At 40.5% G+C, this 21,990-nt stretch overlaps 3 protein-coding genes across 3 annotated transcripts in view; 1 reads left to right on the forward strand and 2 right to left on the reverse strand.

Annotated features, from left to right (window-relative positions):
• The window catches only part of LOC131799939 (DDB1- and CUL4-associated factor 1), a 159,570-nt gene that overhangs the window by 11,903 nt on the left and 125,677 nt on the right, over nucleotides 1-21,990 (reverse strand). The gene's annotated exons all lie outside the window — the stretch shown is intronic.
• On the reverse strand, nucleotides 374-3,223 carry LOC131771823 (DDB1- and CUL4-associated factor 1-like). Its single transcript, XM_066174766.1, has 5 exons — nucleotides 3,204-3,223; nucleotides 2,654-2,885; nucleotides 2,140-2,229; nucleotides 1,015-1,106; nucleotides 374-482 (listed from the first exon to the last, which is right to left on the reverse strand). The coding sequence occupies exons 1-5, from the start codon at nucleotides 3,221-3,223 to the stop codon at nucleotides 374-376; spliced, it is 543 nt and encodes a 180-aa protein (XP_066030863.1).
• Nucleotides 14,709-16,531, forward strand: LOC136284428 (uncharacterized). Its single transcript, XM_066174767.1, has 2 exons — nucleotides 14,709-15,269; nucleotides 15,599-16,531. Exons 1-2 carry the CDS (start codon nucleotides 14,709-14,711, stop codon nucleotides 16,529-16,531), a joined length of 1,494 nt encoding a protein of 497 aa, XP_066030864.1.

Genomic DNA, 21,990 nt, shown 5'->3' on the forward strand with positions numbered 1-21,990 from the left:
GAGAGGGAACTCAATCAAAATGTGCACTAGCTACTTACCCTGACTCGAGGACCGCACACACAGTTAAAAATGACGTACAGAGCGGCTTTCTACACCTCAGAGTCGTTGAGTAAACTCCCTTCGGCGCAACGCAGCAGAAGCTTGGAAAAAAAGATTTCTTAAGCTGACTAAATAGAGAGTATATAAGCCTTCTAACCTCTCGTTACCAAATGTTATCACGGGTCATTAAAATAAACCGACTAAGAACATAACTACTCCTTATGATGATCACCAAGGAATTTTGGTGGGAATTTTCGAGTTTTACTTCACGTCTAAGTTAATTATTTTTCCGTAAATCATACCTCATTCCTTTCTGTTGTTCGCCTGAAGGAAGTTACACTTCTTCACACAGCGCCATCTGAGCCTTAGGACCGACTGTCAACACAAACAGCATCTCTAAAGCAAGGCGGGTCACGTCGGCCGCTAATCGGATGGCGTCCGCTCTTGAATGAGAGCAAAGGAACACGAATGGAGAGGATTAACAAGCTGCTTATACGCTTTCAATTTAAAAAAATGTCTGTCGAGATACTCAGAGTTCACAAATAGAGCAAAATATGCCAGTAACAACAATTAATTTCCATTCAATATGGAACGATTAGCCATCGATCATTTAAACATAGAGCAGTGGACAGGCCTCGAAAAATGGCATTTACAATACAGTGAGAAAAATTAAGAAAAATCTTAAGTCAATAATACTAAAACGCTACCTGTATCTTTTAGAGGGCAGTAGAAAATCGCTAAAACTAATGTTCTGATACGATATGGATTTTTGAATTATCAAAAACATCAATTCCTTGAGTTGAAACGATTTCCGAGAATTTCCAATTCCGGTAGCACAGTCCTACAGTCAAGCGGCCAATACTAATAACACAACTTCCTTTATTCGTGATTAGTGCAATCAACATGGCGGACTACAAAAACGTGTCTCCTACGTACGATCGTGCGAGTAGCCGCTGACCAACACTAAAGGCAGACCTTTCCAATGACGTACTATTATTTGTCAATGCCCAGTCTGACGATAGGGAGATGAACTTAAGCAGGGTGAAGCCTTGAAGTCTGTTCATCACCTTTGGGATGGAAGGAAAAAATGTTAAATAATAGCGAACTTGAGCAGTCAGGAATGAAACGCCGAGGGAGACGTCGACTAAATTAATGAATTTTTATTTCTGGTTCGGAATTTGCGAATGGCTGGATGTGTTTACCGTCCCTTCGGTGCCAGACCACAACCTCAGCATAACATATGTGAGCAGGGTTGAGTTCCAAATGGAAATTTTACTCTTATGCCGTCAGGATTTCCGTTCTCAGACAAAACAAATTTTGGTGATTTCACGTTTCAAGTGACGTTCTCGTTTTAAGCCGTCGTGGTTTGCCACAGATCCCTAATAAACATGAGAAAACGTATGCATTCTGAAAGTGTAGAGCCCACAGACAGAAGCCAGTTTACACTAGTTATGGGTAAATCGGCAAGATCCGATTAGAACTCCAGCCGCTTGGGTAGCAAAGATTTTCATACTCGACAACTTCATGGAATATCCAAACAAAAAGTCCACAGAAAGGACATAAGGGCTAATGAACCAGTCTTGAGGCAACAGAGCGATTTGTACAAGCGAGTCTGTGCTTATGAGCATTGGTTGATGAAATTAAAAAACAAAGAAAGACAAGAAACGAACAAACAAACAAATATAAGAAATGACTTCTCCACTCTATTCCTGAGAGCGAAACGTATCTAATGGATTGAAATGTATATGTAAACTAGGAGAATCATGAATATAATGATACTAATAATAATAATTATGACGATTATAATAATAACAATAATAATAATAATAATATTAAAACCGAAGAAAATAAAAACAACAACAAAGCATTGTAAGTAGGTGTTATGGTGTCCATCGAGGGGTTTCATAACGTACGAGTTCGAAGTCGGAGTCCTGACAGGGAACATTCTATCGTGTCCTTGAGAAAGATACTTTAATACTCAATAGAGGAGTTTCAGTACTACTATGTGCTCTCCACTTAATAAACCAAGATACGCCGCTGCGAAATAATCAACGACGACCACAAGACGCTTTTTTTTTTGCGTTATTTTTCAGTTATTACCTCAACAGGTTCCCAGCGCAGTGTTGTTGGAGCATACTCTAACATCAACTGACAGTTCTCCATTACACTGCTGTGAGACAGGGATGCAGCCTGAAAGAGAACAGTCACTCATCAACATAAATTGAACAAGATGAGTAGAAGCTGCTAGCCTACCTGAGACAAAACTGCAGAAAAAACAAAAAAACAAACAAAAACAAGCTGACAGACAAACAGACAAAAACAATATCTTCTGCGTAAATATTTAAAACGATTTGGAGTGTTTGTAAGCGAGGTTCAAAAACTTTCCTGGTAAAAGTAGAACATAAAGAGGATGGGATCAACCGTTAACCGTCAAATACTGTGCCCCATTCCTGCAAAAAAAAAACCTTTTGCCGAGGTTAAGTTCACTTCCAACCTCTCTAAACTAAAACAGCCAAGCGGGTGTCGTCCTTTTAAATAACATAACATACTGAATTTGCTCATCTGACAATATACAATTTTCTCCTAAAATTAGGGAGTAGGCTTGAAAATTCACCTTATACGCTGGAACTGGTGGTGTTCCACCCTCGTTCCTTGCAATAGATCTCCTCAGCGCATCTGCCCTGATGTGAAGATGGGCATCAAAGTATCTCCGTAGAGCCATGCAAGTGTGTTTTGCTGTCTGCCGGCTGCCAAACACCTCATCATCACTCAGTAGTTTTGCCCCGTCGGGACGAAGGATTGAAAGCGTACTTAGCTGCCACAACAAGGTTAAACAAAAAAAGATTCTTTTCGAATGGTTTGCAGCCAGTAATATTCGTTGTTTTCAAGATGCAAACGCAAGTGGAATAGGACCGTAAAATGGCTTGGGGGGAGGGGGGAGGGGGAGGGGGGTGGGAGATTGATGAAAAATAAGCAGAGATGTGTTATTCATTGTTATTTCATGTTTAACGGAATGATACTCGTTACCTCTTTCTTTTAGAAAAAACTGGTCTGCTCATAACTCACAAATCATTGGTAAGTTAAATCTGCACCAAATAATGCATTTCTTACAACTACAAATCAGGAAACCTAAAACATTTTTTTAAAATGGAAAAATTTTTTACCCTCTCCATGGCGTCCTCATTGTAAGCGAGATAACACAAACACATAGAACATCCTGTAGCAGCCACCGATGGGCGTGGCACTTCTAGTAACCGTTGGACTCCGTTATGGGTCACAAATTCTGTGGCAAACTTTTTATGACAAAGAAGGGATGCCAAATACTAAAAAGACAATAAAAGGAAATAGGTTTTAAATTCTGAGGCTTTTTTTGTCAGATCTCAGTCCGTACAATGCATTATTGTCTTAACCTTTAACTTACACGAGTGACCAAGACAGAATTTCTCCTTACAATATCAATACAATATCAACCAGATAAGTGATGAGAATAGAGAAAATTATCAATTCGGGCAGGATTAGCTGATCCAATACTAAGTTATCCGAACTAACATTATAAGAATTCTATGGTTGACAGTAAGGAGAATTACAAATTTGATCTGGGAGTTGAAGAGTTTAAGTAGTGCTTTTCAAGAGGGATGAATGTGGTAGAGTGTCTAAAGGTTCGTTTACACAAAAGACAGAATTGGAATCGAATTGTTCATTAGTCGTAGGAGTGCCAGCGACCCAGAGAAAATCGAGAGTCGGAGTCCTAAGTGGAGCCAAAAGCTTGACGAAATAGGAGTTGGAATATTCCGAACAATTTCTTTTCTTCCGATTCCACTATGAACTCCAACGCTTATGATCCAGGGAAAACTCGATTGTCGGAATCACAGGCAATGCCAGTTCTTAACTGAGTTAACCGATGGCTCAAAACTCCAACAATTTATTTTTCACATATCATTAGCGAAGGAGTCATAAGTGGCATCAGTATGTTGCTTCTGATTCTATCGGTTTGATTTTCACAAGATCGTATCGCTGTACGCTATTTGTAATTACACCGGCGAGGGTGAAAACCAACCGTAACTGCATGAAATTCTAGATGTACAACACAAAACATGACGTTACTGTCTCCTTCCTACCTTGAGGGCTTCAAAGACAAGTTGTAGGTCCATCTGGCCTTTAAATGTAATGTAGTGCATTACAAGATCCAGGGCTTTAGATTCAAACACTGTCGGCAACAGCTGAATTGAAATGTTCAAAGAAAAATGTGTCAAGATAAATTAATAGCCAAGCAATGCTCCTGGCTACGCCACGACTGTTTTAGTTGCCATAGCAACTGATAAAATTTGCTACGGCTCAAATAGGACCTCTTAATTCAGAGCTGAGTGCATTAACTTTTGACCAAGACCAATGCATGTCCCTTCATCCAACAAATATTTCTTGCTCACGCCAATTAGTTAAAACCCTAAGCATTATCTTCTGACCAAGGCCAATTTATGTCCTGTCATCCAAAAAGTATTTCTTGCTCGCGCACGTTCAGTTAAAGCGCATCAGATGATCAAAAATTCTTGATTCGAGTGCGTTATCTTCTGACCAAGGCCAATGTATGTCCCTTCCTCCAAAAGATATTTCTTGCTCTCGCATGACTAGTTAAAACAGTCCAAACTCAAAATTTTCAAGTTATGTGACATTTCCAATTTATCCTTGATTCAGAGCCCTTTTCCCACAAGCTTCCCACATACTTCAGTGGAGAGACTCTCTCTGTTCTTCATATATCATTAGATGCTCAAGTACCTAATTACAACACATACTTCCTGATATTCCCCTAAGGGAGTCAGATACTGCAGAATTAGTCTCTGCTGCATGCCAAGAGTCAGGGGGGAGAGGGAAAAGGACATAGGTTCTATGTGGTACCCTCCCTTAGGTGCACAAATTACATTTCCAGAGGAATGGAAGGCCTTGCTTGTTTTAACTAGCAATGGATGTTTTGCTTGTAGACAACTTTTACCTGAAACAAAAGGAAAATATTTCCAAATTTTAAGGAAACTGAGTTAGCTTGTGCATACTTCCTCCTTCCCCTTATTCCCCTCTCTCCCCCGGGCATAAAAGAAGAAAAACATATGATAATAAGAACAAAAATACTGAAGTGCTTGAGGAAGGACACTTTTCAATCCATGTTATTGTAACCACCTAGATGTACTATCAAATCCCCCTGGTTCAAAATTGAAAGTGAAACTTGCTACCCTTAAACTCCCAGAAGTCATCAACATGTAACTTCTCTCAATAATATACGTACATTATTCACTTAACAGCTAATAACAATACACAAACTTATCGGGCAGAAGTTGTTATCTTGATCTAAACACCAAATTCTCATAACTAATTTACATGTCAAAGATGTAGCAAATATAGGGGAGAATTACAATCTGATTTTGGGAATCAGAGGGTAAAAAAAAACATTAAGTGCAGCTTTCCAACATTTTTCACAAGAGTGGAATTTTGAGGCACAAAAAAATAAACTCCAACTCTCAAAGGCCCTATTTGCACTTACTGATATCTAGTGTTTATTCCATTGAAAGCTTCAAGGACCCCATCCAAAAGATCTCACTTTTGTCATATCAATTGTACATATTGGAACTTATTCTTATCCTTGAAGTGCTTTCAATAAGATTTGAAGAAGGTTGCTGCCTCGGTAAAGCACCTTCCAGAGAATGTCGCTCTTGTTATTCCATTACGTCCATTCAGAAGAAACTGGCTTAAAACAGAGTTTTCGGTGTCAAACTTTCATAGATGATCATTTAATAGTTTTGTTCTTGATAACAATTGTTTAAGTGATCATTTTATTCCTGATCAAAATCTTCCATTCTGTGACATGCTGGCCTGCTCCCGGAGTTTCACACAAAAAGTCCTCTGAAAGGACATATACTTTTTATATACTTTTTTTTTGGCTGGAAATTTATGAAATGTATGCTAGAATATATGATAATACCAATCATTTCATCAAAACTCATTTATAAAGGTAAAAGTTGACTGAAAGAACTCTAGAAGATTTTGAGGTGTTTTATATTGCAAACCAGTCATACCACTCAGTTTGAATAGACACTTACATGTAGATCAACTTGATGTTGTTAGAAGATTCAACTCACTTTGCTTCTTCCACTCCTCCATTACACAAACCAGATGTTTCACCATTCTGTGGCACTGTGAATGATGGTCCTGGCTCAGCAAGATTCACTTTCTTTACCTTGTTAAAACATACTGTTACTGTTCTTGCTCTTGTTCTTGTTTATCTTTGCTTTCAGGATAATCCTGTTTAACAGGTCTGTCATGGGGGGCTGTGTAAGGTCTGACAAGTCCTTTAAAATGTGCAGCTGCTGCAGCATACAGGGAACCTAAATGTGTGAAATTCAACATTTAATCCTCAGCTTATAGTTTACAAAAGGTGTTCAAAACAAAAATTGCAACGACTGAAGACACTCAAAACCCAACTATACACTCTGACTTTTGGAAAACAAATGCTGTTAAACACAAAGTTAAGGTGCAATATTTTAAAAACCCCTTTACATCCTGACATTAGTATGCATATTCTCCATACTGTTCTTTATACATTTCTTTAGTTGTTGACTTGGAGAATTTACTCAACAAGATGTCAAAAGCTTCTTTATTTGGTGATAATTTCCTTTGTTCTCATTGCCTTTATGTTTGATTCAGGGGAGATATTGTAAGGAGAAATTAGATGCTGGTCACTCTTTAAAGTCGCAATACTGACTTACCAGGGTAGAGTTTTATTCTCCAAATACTGCAGCAATATCCTGACTCTCCATGGCAAATGCTAAAAGACCTGTTAATAAAATGATTATCAAAGTTTCTATTACTTGATACTTGAAATTAAAAACAAATTAAATATGCAACTGCAGCAATACACATTAAAAATGAACAAAACGTTGGCGACTGTATTGTTCCTTTAAGAACTGTATCACTGAACTTGATGTTGTGTCAGGTAATTCGGCTACTTCGATGAAGTCAGAGAAGTAATCCACTAGAGCAATGTAACTCTTGCCATGAAGAATGAAGAGGTCGGCTGCGACTCTGCTCCATGGTCTTTCAGGAATCTCATGTGTCTGTAAGGGTTGTCTTGGATTACGTGCTTGGAATTCTGCACAGACATGGCAGTTGGACACGATTTCTTTGATCTGACTGTTCATCCCCGGCCAAAATACCACATCTCTTGCTTTCCTCAGACAGGACTCTATACCCAAATGACTTGAGTGGATCCTTGACATGATTTCTTCTCTCAGGAGCTTTGGTATGATAACTCTGTGGTTCTTGAACAGCACTCGATTGTGTACTGAGATTTTGTCACGATAAAGCCAGTAATCTCTGATAGGGATGGGCACTTGCTCTTTTACTTCTGGCCATCCAGTAATGACAGTTGTCTTCAGTGTCAGTAGAACTGGGTCTTGGGCTGTGCATGTTTGCAACTGTTCAAGTCTCCCAGGGGAGAACTTGATCGCATCGAAGGGGTTGAGGTTCTCTACTTCCAAAGCAAACACTTGGAATTCATCTAGCTCATCTGCTTCTTTTCTCTCAACTACTGGAGCACTTGAGAGATGATCAGCCAAGTACATTTGACTTCCTTTCTTGTACTGTACCGCAAGGTTGTATCGCAATAGACGTAAGAGCATCTTTTGGAGTCTGCACGGTGCTGCATGAATAGGCTTCAGAAAAATGGCTTGTAACGGTTTGTGATCTGATTCAACAGTGATTTTGTCCTTTCTTGCAAGGTACTGGTCAAAGCGTTGGCATCCAAAAACGATCGCTAGACACTCTTTCTCTATTTGAGCATAGTTCCTTTCAGTGGGTGACCTTTCAGTGCTTGATACAAATGCTACAGGTTGGCCATCTTGAAGGAGAGTGGCACCTAATCCGTATTCGCTGGCGTCACATTGCAAGGTCACCTCAGCTAGAGGGTCATAAAATTTTAATACAGGATGGTTGACCACAAGCTGCTTGATGTCAGAGAAGGCAGTTTCGTGTGGCGGTGACCAGAGAAATCTTGCTTCTTTGGATGTGAGTTCTCGTAGTGGCTTGGCTACTTCGGCAAGTCGGGGTAGAAACTTGGATAAGTAGTTCACAAAACCAAGAAGACTTGACAATTTCTTCTTACTTGTAGGTCTGGGCATTTCTTCCACCGCTTTCACCTTCTTTGGATCTGGTTTTAGACCTTTGCATGTGATGACATGGCCCATAAATGATACTTCAGGCTTTCTCAGATTCATCTTGGACTTGTTTAGCTTCAGATTTGCTTGTCTCGCTCGCTGAAGAAGTTTTACCAAGTTGTCATCATGGTCTTTCACTGCTTCCTCTTGACTGTCTCCGTATCCCATGACTAAGATATCATCACGTACCACGACCACTCCAGGAATGTCAGCTAACCTTTCTTGAAGCTTACACTCGATTTCTTCGGGTGCTACGCTGATCCCAAAAGGTATTCGTTTGTAACGGTATCGTCCATACGGGGTTCAAAATGCTGTTTTCATGCTACTTTCTTTGTCCAGGGCGATCTGATAGAATCCATCTTTCGCATCAAGCGTGGAGAATACCTTTGCTTTTCCTAGTTTGGGAAGAAGTTCCTCCAGTGTTGGCATCTGGTACTTGGGGCGTTTCAAGGCTTTGTTCAAGTCTCTAGGATCCAAGCATATCCTTATTTTGCCCGGTTTTGCTACAACCACCATACTACTAATCCATTCCGTAGGTTGAGTTACCTTCTGAATGATGCCTCTCTTCTCCAGGTCTGACAGCTTGTCTTTTACCTCGTCGCGAAGCGCGACTGGTACACGTCTGGGTGTGGGTTGGATTGGTTTTATGTTGTCGACTGTTACCAACGAGGAGTTACCTATGTGTCCTACGCCATCAAAAACATGTTTGTAACTGCTTAAGATCTTTTCCTTTGTAAGAGGGAGGTCTGCCATATTTTCCACCATGTTCACACGTTCCGGAGGGGTGAAGTTGAACTTCAGAAGACCCATTCGCTCACAGGCTTCAGCAGATAGCAAAGGTTTACAGTCAACCACTTGAAACTTTAGGGTGTGGCATTTTCCTTCATGTTCTGCAGTTAGGTGTGTTTCTAGGGTGCGCATGATTGATCCATCAAACAATCTAAGCTTGACTGAACTGTGGTTAAGTGGAGGTGATCCGTTCTGCAACAGAATAGACAGATCTCGATGACTGATCACGTTGCACGAGGCACCGGTGTCTAGTTGGCACTCCATAGACGTCTTGTATTTGTCTTGAATGCAGAATGTTAACTTGGCAAGGACTTGTTTACCTTTACCGGCGATTGCGGAGACTACATCCACTGTGAGAACTGAGTGATCAGAATCCGAGTCGTTTTCATCTTCGAGAGTATTAACTTGATCTCGTCGCGTTGAATTACAGACCGACGCGAAATGGTTGCTTTTCTTGCACTTGTGGCACGTTGAGCCGAAAGCAGGACAATCTTGCCTCTTGTTGTGCATCTGTTTACCACAATACTTGCATTTTCGCTTCGAGTTTCCCTTCTCGGGTTTGGTTTTGAAGTCGGGTGTTTTCTTTTTCAAGTCTTGTGCGGGCGGTTTCTTTGTTGTTCTTGACGAGCGGCGGCCACTTTGTTTTCACATGTTGACTTATTCATGAGGTTTCTTTTCTTCGTTTTCCAGGCTCTTCAATTGCTGCTTCGTAATTTCGTTTGATTTACACATTTCTATGGCTTTTTGCAACGACAAACCTTTCTGCCTGAGTAGTCTGCCTTTCAAATCCCTATCTTTCACTCCAATGACAAGCCGATCGCGAATTAATTCGTCAGTTAACGCGTCAAATTCACAAGATGAAGCGAGTTTTCGAAGTCGATTGACTTAGACGTCCACACTTTCTTCTACACTTTGTACACAGCTGTTGAACACGTATATTTCATACACAACATTTCGCTGAGGCTTAAAGTGCGCTTCCAAACCATCCAAACATCCTTTCACGGTTGCTTGTTGTTCGGCAGTCAAGCTCAAATTTCTTAAAATTTGTAAACATTCTTTTCCCATAATCGAACGAAGGGAAGCCAGGCGAACTGACATTTGCCGCTGAGAGAGTTCCGTGGCAATTTTGTAATCTTCGTACTGTTGTCGGAAGAACTCCCAATTAGACGCTTTATCCCCCTTGCAGACCATTACTTGAGGCACTGGAAAATTCGACGGCACGAATCGGGGACCACGTGCTTGACTCACAACGGCAGCGGTACCACTCGCACTCGGTGTGGGAGGAATTTCTGGTTCAGTATCCGACATCTTCGCTTGCTTTTCGAAGTAATTTAACTTGAATTTAACTTACGAGCACGGTATAACTTTACTCCTGACACCATGTTTCGTGTTGTTCTATACTACAAGAAACACTAGCGACTAAATACAGGAATGGCTCCGATCTGTAATTGGATGATAAAAATAGTAAAAGTTAATATGTTATATCTTAACTCCTTCTTCGTGAGTATTGTTAACCGCGTGTCTCGAAGTAGAACAATGAAATATCAATGCGAGTGAAAACATCGATGTGTCAAACAAGAAATGGTTACTTACCTAGCGAAGGGAAAGCAGCCTTTCTTGTTCAGCGAGGTCATACAGCAATATTCCGGCGATGAGAAAGTCATCTGCTGATTAGCTCCGCTGACTAAACTCAGTTAGTCAGTTCAGGCGGACGACCAGAGACTGGAGCCATTCCTGTATTTCACCGCTGACAAGAATAGCTCCGACTCAAATTTTTATTAAATTTTTTTCAATAATTTTTAATAATTTTTTAAACAATATGTAAAAAATTTAAAACTAAACTAGTTAGCAGCGTTGTGTGAACAGTAGTTTATTCTCTGACGCGTTTCGTCTAACTGTCGTAAACTTCTTCAGGGAGTTTTACAAGTTAACACTAAACGCCTATAATTACAAGCCATTGTTAACGGCTATTGCGGAGGTAAGGTAAGCAGTCAATCAAATTGTACATATCGTAACAAAAAGCCCGCCATTTTGATCCGAAAGATATAATGATACAGGATTAAACGGTCTTCCTCTTCAAAAGTGATCTCGCTTTTGTCTGCATAATTACTTTGATATTACTGCAAATGATTTTGTCGACTGTGTCGAGATCAGATGTAATTCCTGTGTGTAAACTACATTTACGACGAAGTTTAGTCACATGGCGAGTTCCAACACAACACGCGCTAAGTCCCAGGCTAATATCAAATTTCTCGTGGAATGCCTAGTTGTTGTTGACCTCTAACCAGTCTTTTTTATCTTGCAACTCGGTCGGCTGTGATCTTATTTGGGATGGTTCACCTTTAACGACCAAAAATAATCATAACAAATGAATGACCTCCATTGTATTTTGCCCCACTTGACTTTGGATTATATTTTGATAAATTTTTTGAATTGCTTAAGCGGAAATTATAGTACCACAACTGAAGTTCAGAAAGGTACACACAAGTTACTTAAGAATGGCTGCCTGTTAGGATCGAGAATCGTCCGTCAACGACCATTTTGGTGAATTGCTCATATTTTGCCCAACGATACCCTTTGGTAAACTATTTTCAAAAATCAAGTTTAAAAGTTCCGACGATTATTAAATTTTTAGAAATTGGCGAAAATTTGAAAACGCGGTTTAAGTGCGGTTTTCCGCCTATCAAATTGTCCAAAATTCACTGCAAAAACCAAGCTCCGTTGAAGGCTTAAAATGAATTCAATTAACACCAAACTTCACACGATATAAGAAAAAGCCTTCCCATCCATTTTCACTATGTTAATTTTTCTGTACACATTGATACTGAGAATTTTTAAGTCTTCTTAGCAACACCCTCAAATAGCGCTTGATATGAGAGCAAAAAATAGGTTAAATTTAACGCGATAAAAGTGTACCTGGTACCTCATTTTTAAATTTTTTAACTTGATATTCGTAATATAATGATACTATTTATTTCCTGAGTAAACTTTGATGCTTTGAATCGGACCGCTTCCCTTCGAAAATACCACAAATGTTTGTGTCCAGAGCGAGCAAAATGATGTGTGTTGTGTAAACAAACGCTAATCTTATCATTCCTTCCCTGGTGGAAAAAGGTTTTAAAATAAACTTTAATTCCGGAAATGTTTGACTTGTATTCCACAAAATATTGAGTTATAGTGAAGTCGTACATTCAGAGTTGTGTGAGAGCTGAGAGAAAATAAAATCACCGTCGAAAATGTTCTTACAGTCATTTCATCGATCACCATTACAAGTATTACGATTACGAAAATTGTGACAATTGATCAGTCTGTTGAATGACTCTTAAACATTTCAGCTGCAAGGGCTTTGTTTTAGTTTGTTTTAGATATATATGTATATATAAATCAAGAATTCCAGCGAATACAGAAGGAGAACAGCATTCTTTACAAGCAGTTCAGTGTATTAACGCGAATTGTTCCTATTTATCATAATTAACCGACATCCGGTCCCAACAAACACTGGCCGCACCACATGAGACCCTAAATGGGCTGTCATCATGAAATATACCAAAGACTGAAAACAAAAACTTTACTAAAAGTCTGATAACTACACGATAACACTATTATACTTCAATCTCAGATGTATTTTCATTGAGCTTCCAACATCTCGCACCATCTTGACTAAGATGCTGTAATTCAAACACAATTTTCTCTCGTGGTAAAGCCTGTCACGTCATCACTGCCCACGAAGCTCTTGCGCAAATGGTTGAAATTTCGTAACAGATCTAAGGAAAGTTATTTCACGGACGAGTCTTGAGCTTTCATACGTGCTCTCATCAGAAGTTATTATTTCTTGTCATTTTATGGCTCTCTGTAGCTATATAACGCTAGTTGGTAAGGTGACCCCTTGCGGGCGATCTCCTGATTATCCTGGTCAGGTGGAATGCATTACACTCGAGGATTGCACGAAAGATGTAACTGGACATCTATCGACTCTTGGACTGAGTGCAGATGAAGGTTCTAGAACTGAAATGAAGCTGCTATTAGCCAGTGCCGGTAAATATCGATTTTGTGTGTTTTCAGGTAACTTCATTGTGCTTATGAATGAGTGCTGCAACAGATTTAATTGGTGTTATATTTTTTACAGGTGTTTTCTCATTTGAGCAAAAGCATCTTACCCTGACTATTTGCCCACGCCATAGGGCAGACTTTGGCATACGTTGGAGGACTAGGAAAACCCTTTGTGCAATTCCAAAGGATCTAGCGACACATAAGTCCTCAAGTGCCAAAGGAAGCAACCGTGTGGATAGCCGAAAATCGATGTATATTTTTTGCAACACCAACACCTTAGTTTCAGTTGGGTCGCGTAAGTTGAATTGCTTCTGTTGATAAATGTTCTCATGAAATTGCTTTTTCTCACGTTTATTTGTAATACCTTACACAAAAAAAAAGCACTATAAGTTTCAACTTTCTCAAGCTAGCAAATTTTATATTTGTCAGGAAACTTTGCAATTTATATTGCCAACGTTTTTTTCTCGTCTGAGAAGCTAATCCATTGATTGATGACAGATTGATTACTTTATACCTAGAAATAGTAGTTGATATGAGTTATTTACTTTGCTTTTTTTTAATAAAAGCAATTTGTAGGCGATGCGACGAGTTTACCTGCAGGCAAGTTGCAGATGAACAGACGCCGGTGGAGGGCGCTGGAGCAAGTACTGTGTCTACCCCTAAAGAGCCTCGAGTGGTGCAGATACCTGAACAACAGACAATGGTAAGCTTCAAATATGAATTGATGATCTCAATCTTGTTTTTTAAAAGGAAAATAGTCATTTTTAGAAGAGCATAGAAATTAGAAAAAAAATCGAGGAAGAAAAAACACGTGACAAACACAAACACAGCGTGACAAACACAGTTGTTAATCTGGGACAAGGCTCCTTCGTTGACCAGTAAACTCACTGCTTTTCGGTCACTTTTTTTTATTTGAGGGGTGGGAAAGGGGAGGGGTGCTATGCCGCACTTTGGTAGGCTAATTCCTGTCTCACATTTGTTTGTTTTCTGGATGTCCCGCAACAGTACCTGGTGCTGCTGAGATTTTTTATTACCCGAAACTGATTCCCTACAAACATATACAAAGAAATCGGTTTTAGAGATTTGATGCTTATAGAGCAAACCTTTTCGTAGGTTCATGAGATGGAAACAGACCGTCCAGGAGAGGAATCAAGTGCTGGCAGTGAGTCATCTTCTGATGGTCTAGAGACGGACTTGATGTTTCTGGAAATATCATCCCAGGGGTTGAAAGATGATGAGACGTTTCTCAGTCCCGATACTGCAAGCCTCGTCTCCTCAACGAGTGAAGAGAGCATCACCTCAAAGCCAAATTCCCGTGAAAAGTTGAACGAGTATCTGGTGTCCAAAAACATTGAACCTGTCTCTCAACCTTGGGTTGAGTGGGAAAAGGCCAGTGACAGCACTAAGCTTCGGCATACTAGACGAACCGCAGAGATTTTTTCTTCTGTGCTCCACGACCTAACACCCAGTTGTGCAGGTTCTCTTTGGCAAGCAGTCGTCTCTTATCCTGCCATGAACGAAGCACTCGGGCTGGACGAACTCTCCGAAACTTCCAAATGCTACCTCCAGGTCTTAGCTGAGGCATATGACAAAGCCCATGGGTGGGACACAAGACGACAAATTCTTTCGATGATGTGTGGTGTTTCCAATTATAATGATATCTCGAGATTCATACCTGGCTTAAGTAGATATCGTTTTACCATAGCTAATCTGCATCGTCTTCAGCACGGAAGCGGCGCTTCAGTGACCCCCCAGCCTTCATCAAAGATAAGAGTCGACCCAAGACAACTGGATCACTTCTTATCTTATATAACAAGCCCCCATTTGGTGCAAGATCTGCCATTTGGACAAAAAACACTGAAGCTCTCCTCTGGACAACTGGTTGAAGTACCCAATGTTATTCGCACCATGATACCGCAAAGGATAGTGCGTCAGTATACCCAGTACTGCAAAGAGACTGGATTTGAGGCGTTCAGCGAGCGGACGATGCTGCGTGTTTTAAATGAATGCAAGGCCTCGACCAGAAAGTCTCTCCAAGGCCTTGACTATTTTGCAGCAGACGGGGCGCGTGCGTTCGATGAACTAGAAGGCTTGGTTCTTCAATTGGGGGAGCTTGGTCTTGGAAAGGAGTGGCAAGTGCGATACGTGAAATCATTAAAGGTGGCCAAATTCTACCTGAAGGGTGATTTCAAGGTAAGCAACCGAAAGTGTCAAGAGTTCCAAGAAAATTGGATTATGTTTTTCAAGCAGGGTGATCTTATTTCGCAAATAGATGGAAGTATAGCACCGTTCCAATGACAGGTCCACCCTGACTGGGAAATATACGTCGGTTTTTGCTCTTGGTATTCGTTTTTTATCAGTATAAATTATGCTTTGTAATAGATTTTATCTTCTCAGATTATTGAGGTTATTCGATTTAGATAACATGAAGCATACATATTGCATATATTTTTTGTCGTTAATGTTGCAGTAACATGGTAATCCATGCTTTGTGTCAAGCTGTGTTTCCTATTTTCACTCAGGTTCACGTGATCTCTTCTTCTCCCGTTGCAAGTCATTGCAGTGTATTTGCTCTGAGTGACACCGAAGATTCTGACCTGCGGCAGCAATGCAAACACAACCATGACGAGCTCTGTGACCAATGTGAAAGCTTGCATTCGACCCTGAACGACATATCTACTGCGGTCGATGAAGCATCTTTTACCACAGAAGAAGACAAAGACGAAGCTTTGTTTCTCGTTAGCTCTGCTACGCTTGCCATCCAGTCATGGAAGTACCATTTGCTGAGGTCGACCCATCAAGATCAGGCTCGTTTGGACGTCATCGATGCCCTTAATTCTGGAACAGTATTCATTGTAAATGACTGGGCCATGAAGTTCTTGCCTCAGAGATATCGCGAGTCACAGACAGACTGGTTTGGTGAGCGGGGTATTTCTTGGCACATATCTGTGGTATACAGACGAATAGAGGGTGTGCTACAGTGGCAAGCCTTTATCCATGTGATTCAGTCCTGTACCCAAGGAAGTTCTGCTGTTACCGCGATTATGCAACATGTTCTAGCCACATTGAAGCAAGAGTATCCTGAAATCAACAAGGCTTACTTCAGGCAAGATAAAGCCGGCTGTTACCACTCCTCCCGCACGTTAACGAAGTGCCAAGAAATTTCAGCGAACACCGGGGTGAAGATAGTCCGCGTTGATTTCAGCGACCCGAAAGGCGGGAAAGGGGCTGCAGATCGACTAGCTGCGAGCTGTAAAGGCCACATTAGGGCGTTTATTAATGAAGGCCACGATGTCTGCACCGCCAGCGACCTGAAGGAAGCTCTGCTATCCCATGGCGGTCTGGAAGGTGTACGAGTGGTTTCTCTGGATACCATCGAAGAAACGCCAGACGATGTGCAAACCATATACCATCAAAGCCCATGCGTAAAAAGGCCCCGTACTTGGCTCTACTAAAAGAGATTGTCAGCAAATGTACTTGCCAAAAGTCATCGTGATGCTGACTTTCTCTTTAGTTCAGCAGAATAGAAAAGTGAGGAAGAAACGAATTAACGGTGACTCGTTCCTAATCGTCAGTTACTAGTTATCTCATTTATAAAGCTCGTAGAGTAATTAGAAGTTCTTTCGTTTTGTTCTGTTTTTCTTTTAATCATGCCAATATTGACCCTCACTTTCCTTTTCTGGTCTTCACATCGGTAATGAAGTTTACTCATCTGGTAGCCGACACATGCAAACTGACAGACGTGAGAGTATTCAACCTACATTTCTTTCCGCTCATTTTGAAATGCGGGATTTCTTTCTATAATTTAACGACATAATTATTTCATTTGCGGTTTCTACGCAGGTATGTTTCAGCACCCCCTACACGTTTCCAATGGCGTTACGTTGCGTGACATTTATAATCACTAGGATAACAAGAACCGTCGCCTTGCATTTAATTACTTTGAAGGTCAAAAGTCGCCTTTCCATGTATTTAAACCTACAGAAAATGAGTTCTTAAAGTAAAAGATAACAAAATATCTAATTTATCAGCATGGAATCAAGTACTAATCTACTAAGTAGCTTCTCTCGAATGTATCTTTTGCATTACTTGAATGTGAGTTGGTGCTAATGTAATATGTACTTCACTTGCAGATTTTTAGCCAAAAAATATTTTGTAGAACCTTTTCAAATATCTTACGGAATAATTTACTTGTCACTTTACATTTTTCGAGCTACAAACCGACACAGCAGAGGCCGGATTTAATTTGGAGATTTAACAACTCGATATGATTAAATTACCTTGTTGTTTGTTTACACACTTTGCATCATTTTGCTCGCTCAAGCCACAAACACTTCTGCCATTTTCGAAGGGAAGCAATGCGATTCCGAGCATCACACTTTCCACAGTGAATGGAAAATAGCAATATTTCACGAATATGTTGTTGAAAATCTAAAATATGTGGTACCAGGTACATTTTTTTCGCGTGAAATATCACCCGTTTTTCGCTGCCATTTTACGCGGTCTGTGAGGATGTTCTTTCAAGGGCTTAAGTAATCCCAAAATCGATGTGCCCAAAAAAAATCACTCACTAGAATTGAATGAGAATAGCTGTCCTAAAATCGTGTGAAATTTGGTGTTGATTGATTCCATTTTCATCCTTAAACGGGGCTTGGTTTTTGCAGTTAATTTTTGACTGTGCGTCATGCGGAGCCTGAGCTCCGGAAGCCTGAAAACCGCGTTTTCAGATTTTCGCAAATTTATGAAAATTTAATAATCGCTGAAACTTAAAAACATGATTTTTGAAAATAGTTTATCAAAGGGTATCTTTGAGCAAAATATGAGCAATTCACCAAAATGGTCGTTGACGGACAATTCTCGATCCTGACAGGCAGCCATTCTTAAACAGTTACAAGTTCTTTTATGAGTTTACGTTTTCTTCTTTGAAGGCTCATATCCAGATGATTACTCGGACAAGTTGAGGCAGTTTTTCTGTGTAAGGTATGGAGTAGCATGGGGATCTGGTTTTCATACCATGTTTACCCAAATTGTCGTTTCTGAATTTTACAGGAAATATGTTACTTTTTGGTCCATCACTATCTATCATACTTGTCTTCTGAATTTTTCAAACTTTTCATTAACAGAACAAACCTGCAAAAATGTTCCCCGGCATCTGAAACTTGGAAAATATTGACCGATCAGCTTGACAGGTATAAAACCATCTTTTGGATTCTGCTATATTTACTCCCCTGGTCTGGGAACTAAATGATCTTTACGTAATGATATTAAAACGGTTTTCAAATGAGGTCCGCCAAAACAAAGTAAAGTACTCGTTACCAGCCACAGCCAGCCTACAAATAGCTAATCATAGAAGTAAACAGACAATCAGGCAATCGGGCAATCAGAATTATGGACAATTCCATGCAGTTAAACGTGGAAGTCGTTACTGGTATTTTACTTGGTTCTCGGGGCAAGTTTTGTTTGCCGATTGTCACGGGCGAATCGATTTCATCCCTCCAACCTGTGCGTTGAAGAATGGTCTCTCCATCATCTCTGTCGTAATTCAACACCGTCTGTATGTAGGCTTTGAGATGGTACATGTCCACTTGTTCTGTGAGAAGGGTGAAGCTGAAGAATGTGTGCGCCAGGTTATTGGCTGGAGTAGTCATGCGATTCACAGTGTCATTGTGTGAAGTGAGGTTAGCATTTCCCGTCGTCTTGAATCCCAAATCCAATTCCACAAAACTCCGCTCCAGATCAATGAAATCCGATTGTTTTTCTATGTAAACGTGAATGGGAGTAATACTCGCTGTCTGAGGTGGTACTTTGACGTACCTGTAACTGGCAGTAGAAAGATCCGTAGGTGGAATCGTGAACAGGTTGAGATTAGGATTGATAGCAGCTTGTTCTCGCGGCCATCTCGTTACAGATGATGTGTTTACTTCAACGTCTCCATCGTTTATGGGTGCGTCTGCGAGTAGAACGGTTCTTAAATGGTTTTCTCTTCCTCAGAAACCCACCGCCTTGCTGACGATGATACCTTTGTCTTCCTTTAAACTTTTTTAAAATGGAAGTCACAGGATCATTCGAATATCCTGTACCCACCCCAATGATAGGGGCACTACTACGTGCAGTACTGATACGAGTGATTTTTTAGGCTCCAAAGACATCGTTCAACTTTCTCCTGATTTTTCGTTTCACTTCGTTCTTGAGTGCTGTAGAAGTATCTCTCTTCGCTCCACGTCCCACTTCTGACAGGGATCGCTTCTTCAATCCACTTTTAAATCCTTTCTTCACTTCCTTAAAAAAATCTTGTCTCATACTACCTCTTACTTGTGGTGGAATGTCGCCTGGTACACCTGGTACACCTGGTCCATAGAACGGGGGTGGCGCACTCCAACAAAAAATACCACCTCCCGTTTCATTCGGACCCCCACTTGCTAGAGTATACACTTTGAAACGTTTCAAACTACCTCCTCTCGTGACGGTGTGTCAAGTACGAGTACACACGTCACTTTAAATCTCTTTTATGGATCCAACTGTTATATTTAGCAGGATATCCTTTCCATTTGACGTACAATTTATCTTTTTGTCGTTTCAAGACTTTCTCCACTCTAAGATACGAGGATTCGTCCAATTGTACTTTTTGTAAATACCAGGCGTAAAACGTACCCTGCAAAGGTGTGTCGTCGAGGTCTTACACTTTATAGGTGGTGGTCATACCCGGTAAGACTTTGCGTACCACAAACACTTCTTCAGTCTAACCGGGTAAGTATCCTTTTTTGAGAGGTCTAAATTTTTAATTCAATCTCACTTTATCCCCCACTTTAAAGGCAGAAGGTTTTTTCCTGAGATTCACATTCTTGCCATACAAATTTTCCCAAACTTCTTTGGGATTGAACATAGTGACTTTGGCGGGAGTCATACGAATACTTCTATGATATGTGTGATTATATTGATACACGAGTTTCGGTAAGTTGTCTACATACTGTAAGGTATTAGGCGCTGTAAAATATTTGTACATTTTAGATTTCATAGTTCTATTAAATCGTTCGACAATACTGGCTTTGGCATTTCCGTGGGTGGAAAAATGATGAATGTTCTGCTGTTTCATCAGAGTCTGAAAGACTTGATTGTAAAATTCCTTTCCTGCACCTGTCTGTAAGGTTTGAGGTTTACGTCTCTTAGCAGATTTGAGGATCTTGACAAATGCTTCAGCGACGTCTTTTCCTGTCTCCTTTTTGATAGGTTGAGCCCATGCGCATTTGTAAAACGCGTCAATAACGACCAGAATGTATCTGAATCCTTTATGCTGTTTTGCCAGAGTTTGCACTTCCACCAAATCAGCTACCCACTATTGGACAATGTTAAAGACGAAAACAGTTGAAACAACGCGGTTTATGAAGCGTATAGGCAAGATTCTTCTCTAATTCTTTTTCGCTTTGAGACGTGAAATACCTTTAGCTTGAGCATATTGAGACACGCTCCCTAGACTGCCGACGACACCGGGTGTATCGTAATCGAGTGTCTTCTTTGTCTCGGATTGAATCTTCTTATTCTTTTTAGCCCTAACAATTTGAACCAATGACTCACACAGTAGTAACCAATCCAATACTCTCCCAAATAAATACTGTGCGTACAATCGATTCCACACATTATAGGTTTACTTTCCCTTGTAATAGCGGAGCTCGCAGAGCGTAGCCCCATAACTATACAAAATAGTAGTAACCCATGAAGCCAAAAAAATTTGGTTGTACGACCGTACGACCGTACGACCGTACGACCGTACAAGGTGCTACTTTTAGCATGCGCGGCCAACTGTACCACGGGCACTATCTTAGCCATTCGTAATGGAAGGGCGAGGGAGAAGGTAATGCGCAGGCGCGATTGCGTGCGTAACTTGGATACCCCATTGGTGTGCGCCGAGAGACATTGTCAGATGACGATAAAGTGCGCATACTCGAACGTCGAGCTGCAGTGTAGCGTACTGCGGGCACACGGTTAGGCATTGCACGAGGGCTTCACGTGAGCTAGCAGATGAACTTTGCCACCCGCGTTTTGAGCGGGAAATCAAACTGGTCAGGATGTAGTTGAACAGTAATTCTCAGTATTTTGCAATTTCTAAACAACTCGTAAGACAACAATAAGCTTTGTCAACCGGAGGAAATTGTCATAATACAAGTTCGTGGAGAGAGGGTTTTACTTGAAAATAGGCTGGATATAAAGAGACAGAGCGACCAAAGAAAGCAACAAGTAAACGGCTTAAAGGGAGTCCAGAAAATCGCGCAAGAAAGTTACAAAGGACGCCAAAATAGGCAGAATACGGCGAGAGGAACACGAAAGAGGACAATAAAGGGCATAAGTTAAAAGGCGAGTTTCTAGCGAAGAGCAACGCGAGAAGGAAATACAAGTCGCTTCTGAAGCAGACAGAAAAGAGGTCGTCAACAAAGAGAAGCGAACTGCAAAGGATCCGCGAAAGAAGAGGAGGTAAGCCGTGTCCTATCTGGGTTTTCTCTTACGCTAAAACTCAGAAAAAAATTCAAACTTTTTTTTTACCAATCAACGTTTGATATTAGCTTCAGTTTTTAATTCAACTGATCACGTTTCTGTTAAACATTAACTCTGGCATTCATCACCTAAAAACTCTTACGCCGGTTCATCGCTCGAATAATATTGCAAAGTGTTTGTATTCTTCAAGTTATTTCTTATCCTTTCGTTTGAAAGTTTACTACAATCGTGGTGTTATGGGAAAAGAAGTTACCTTACGTATTTTGTTTTGCCTAGAAAGTTTTCAAATGATGCCGAACGGCGAGCGCAAGTTTCTAATTTTTTTTCTCTTCAGTTAATTACCGCAGGATTTACTTTATTTATTTGAAAACTTTGCGCTTTGCCGAAGATGTGTCGTTTTACCCTAAGAACGAAGTAATGGCCTTTC

This window comes from Pocillopora verrucosa, chromosome 11 (genome assembly GCF_036669915.1).
Source record: "Pocillopora verrucosa isolate sample1 chromosome 11, ASM3666991v2, whole genome shotgun sequence".
NCBI classification, from domain to species: domain Eukaryota; kingdom Metazoa; phylum Cnidaria; class Anthozoa; order Scleractinia; family Pocilloporidae; genus Pocillopora; species Pocillopora verrucosa.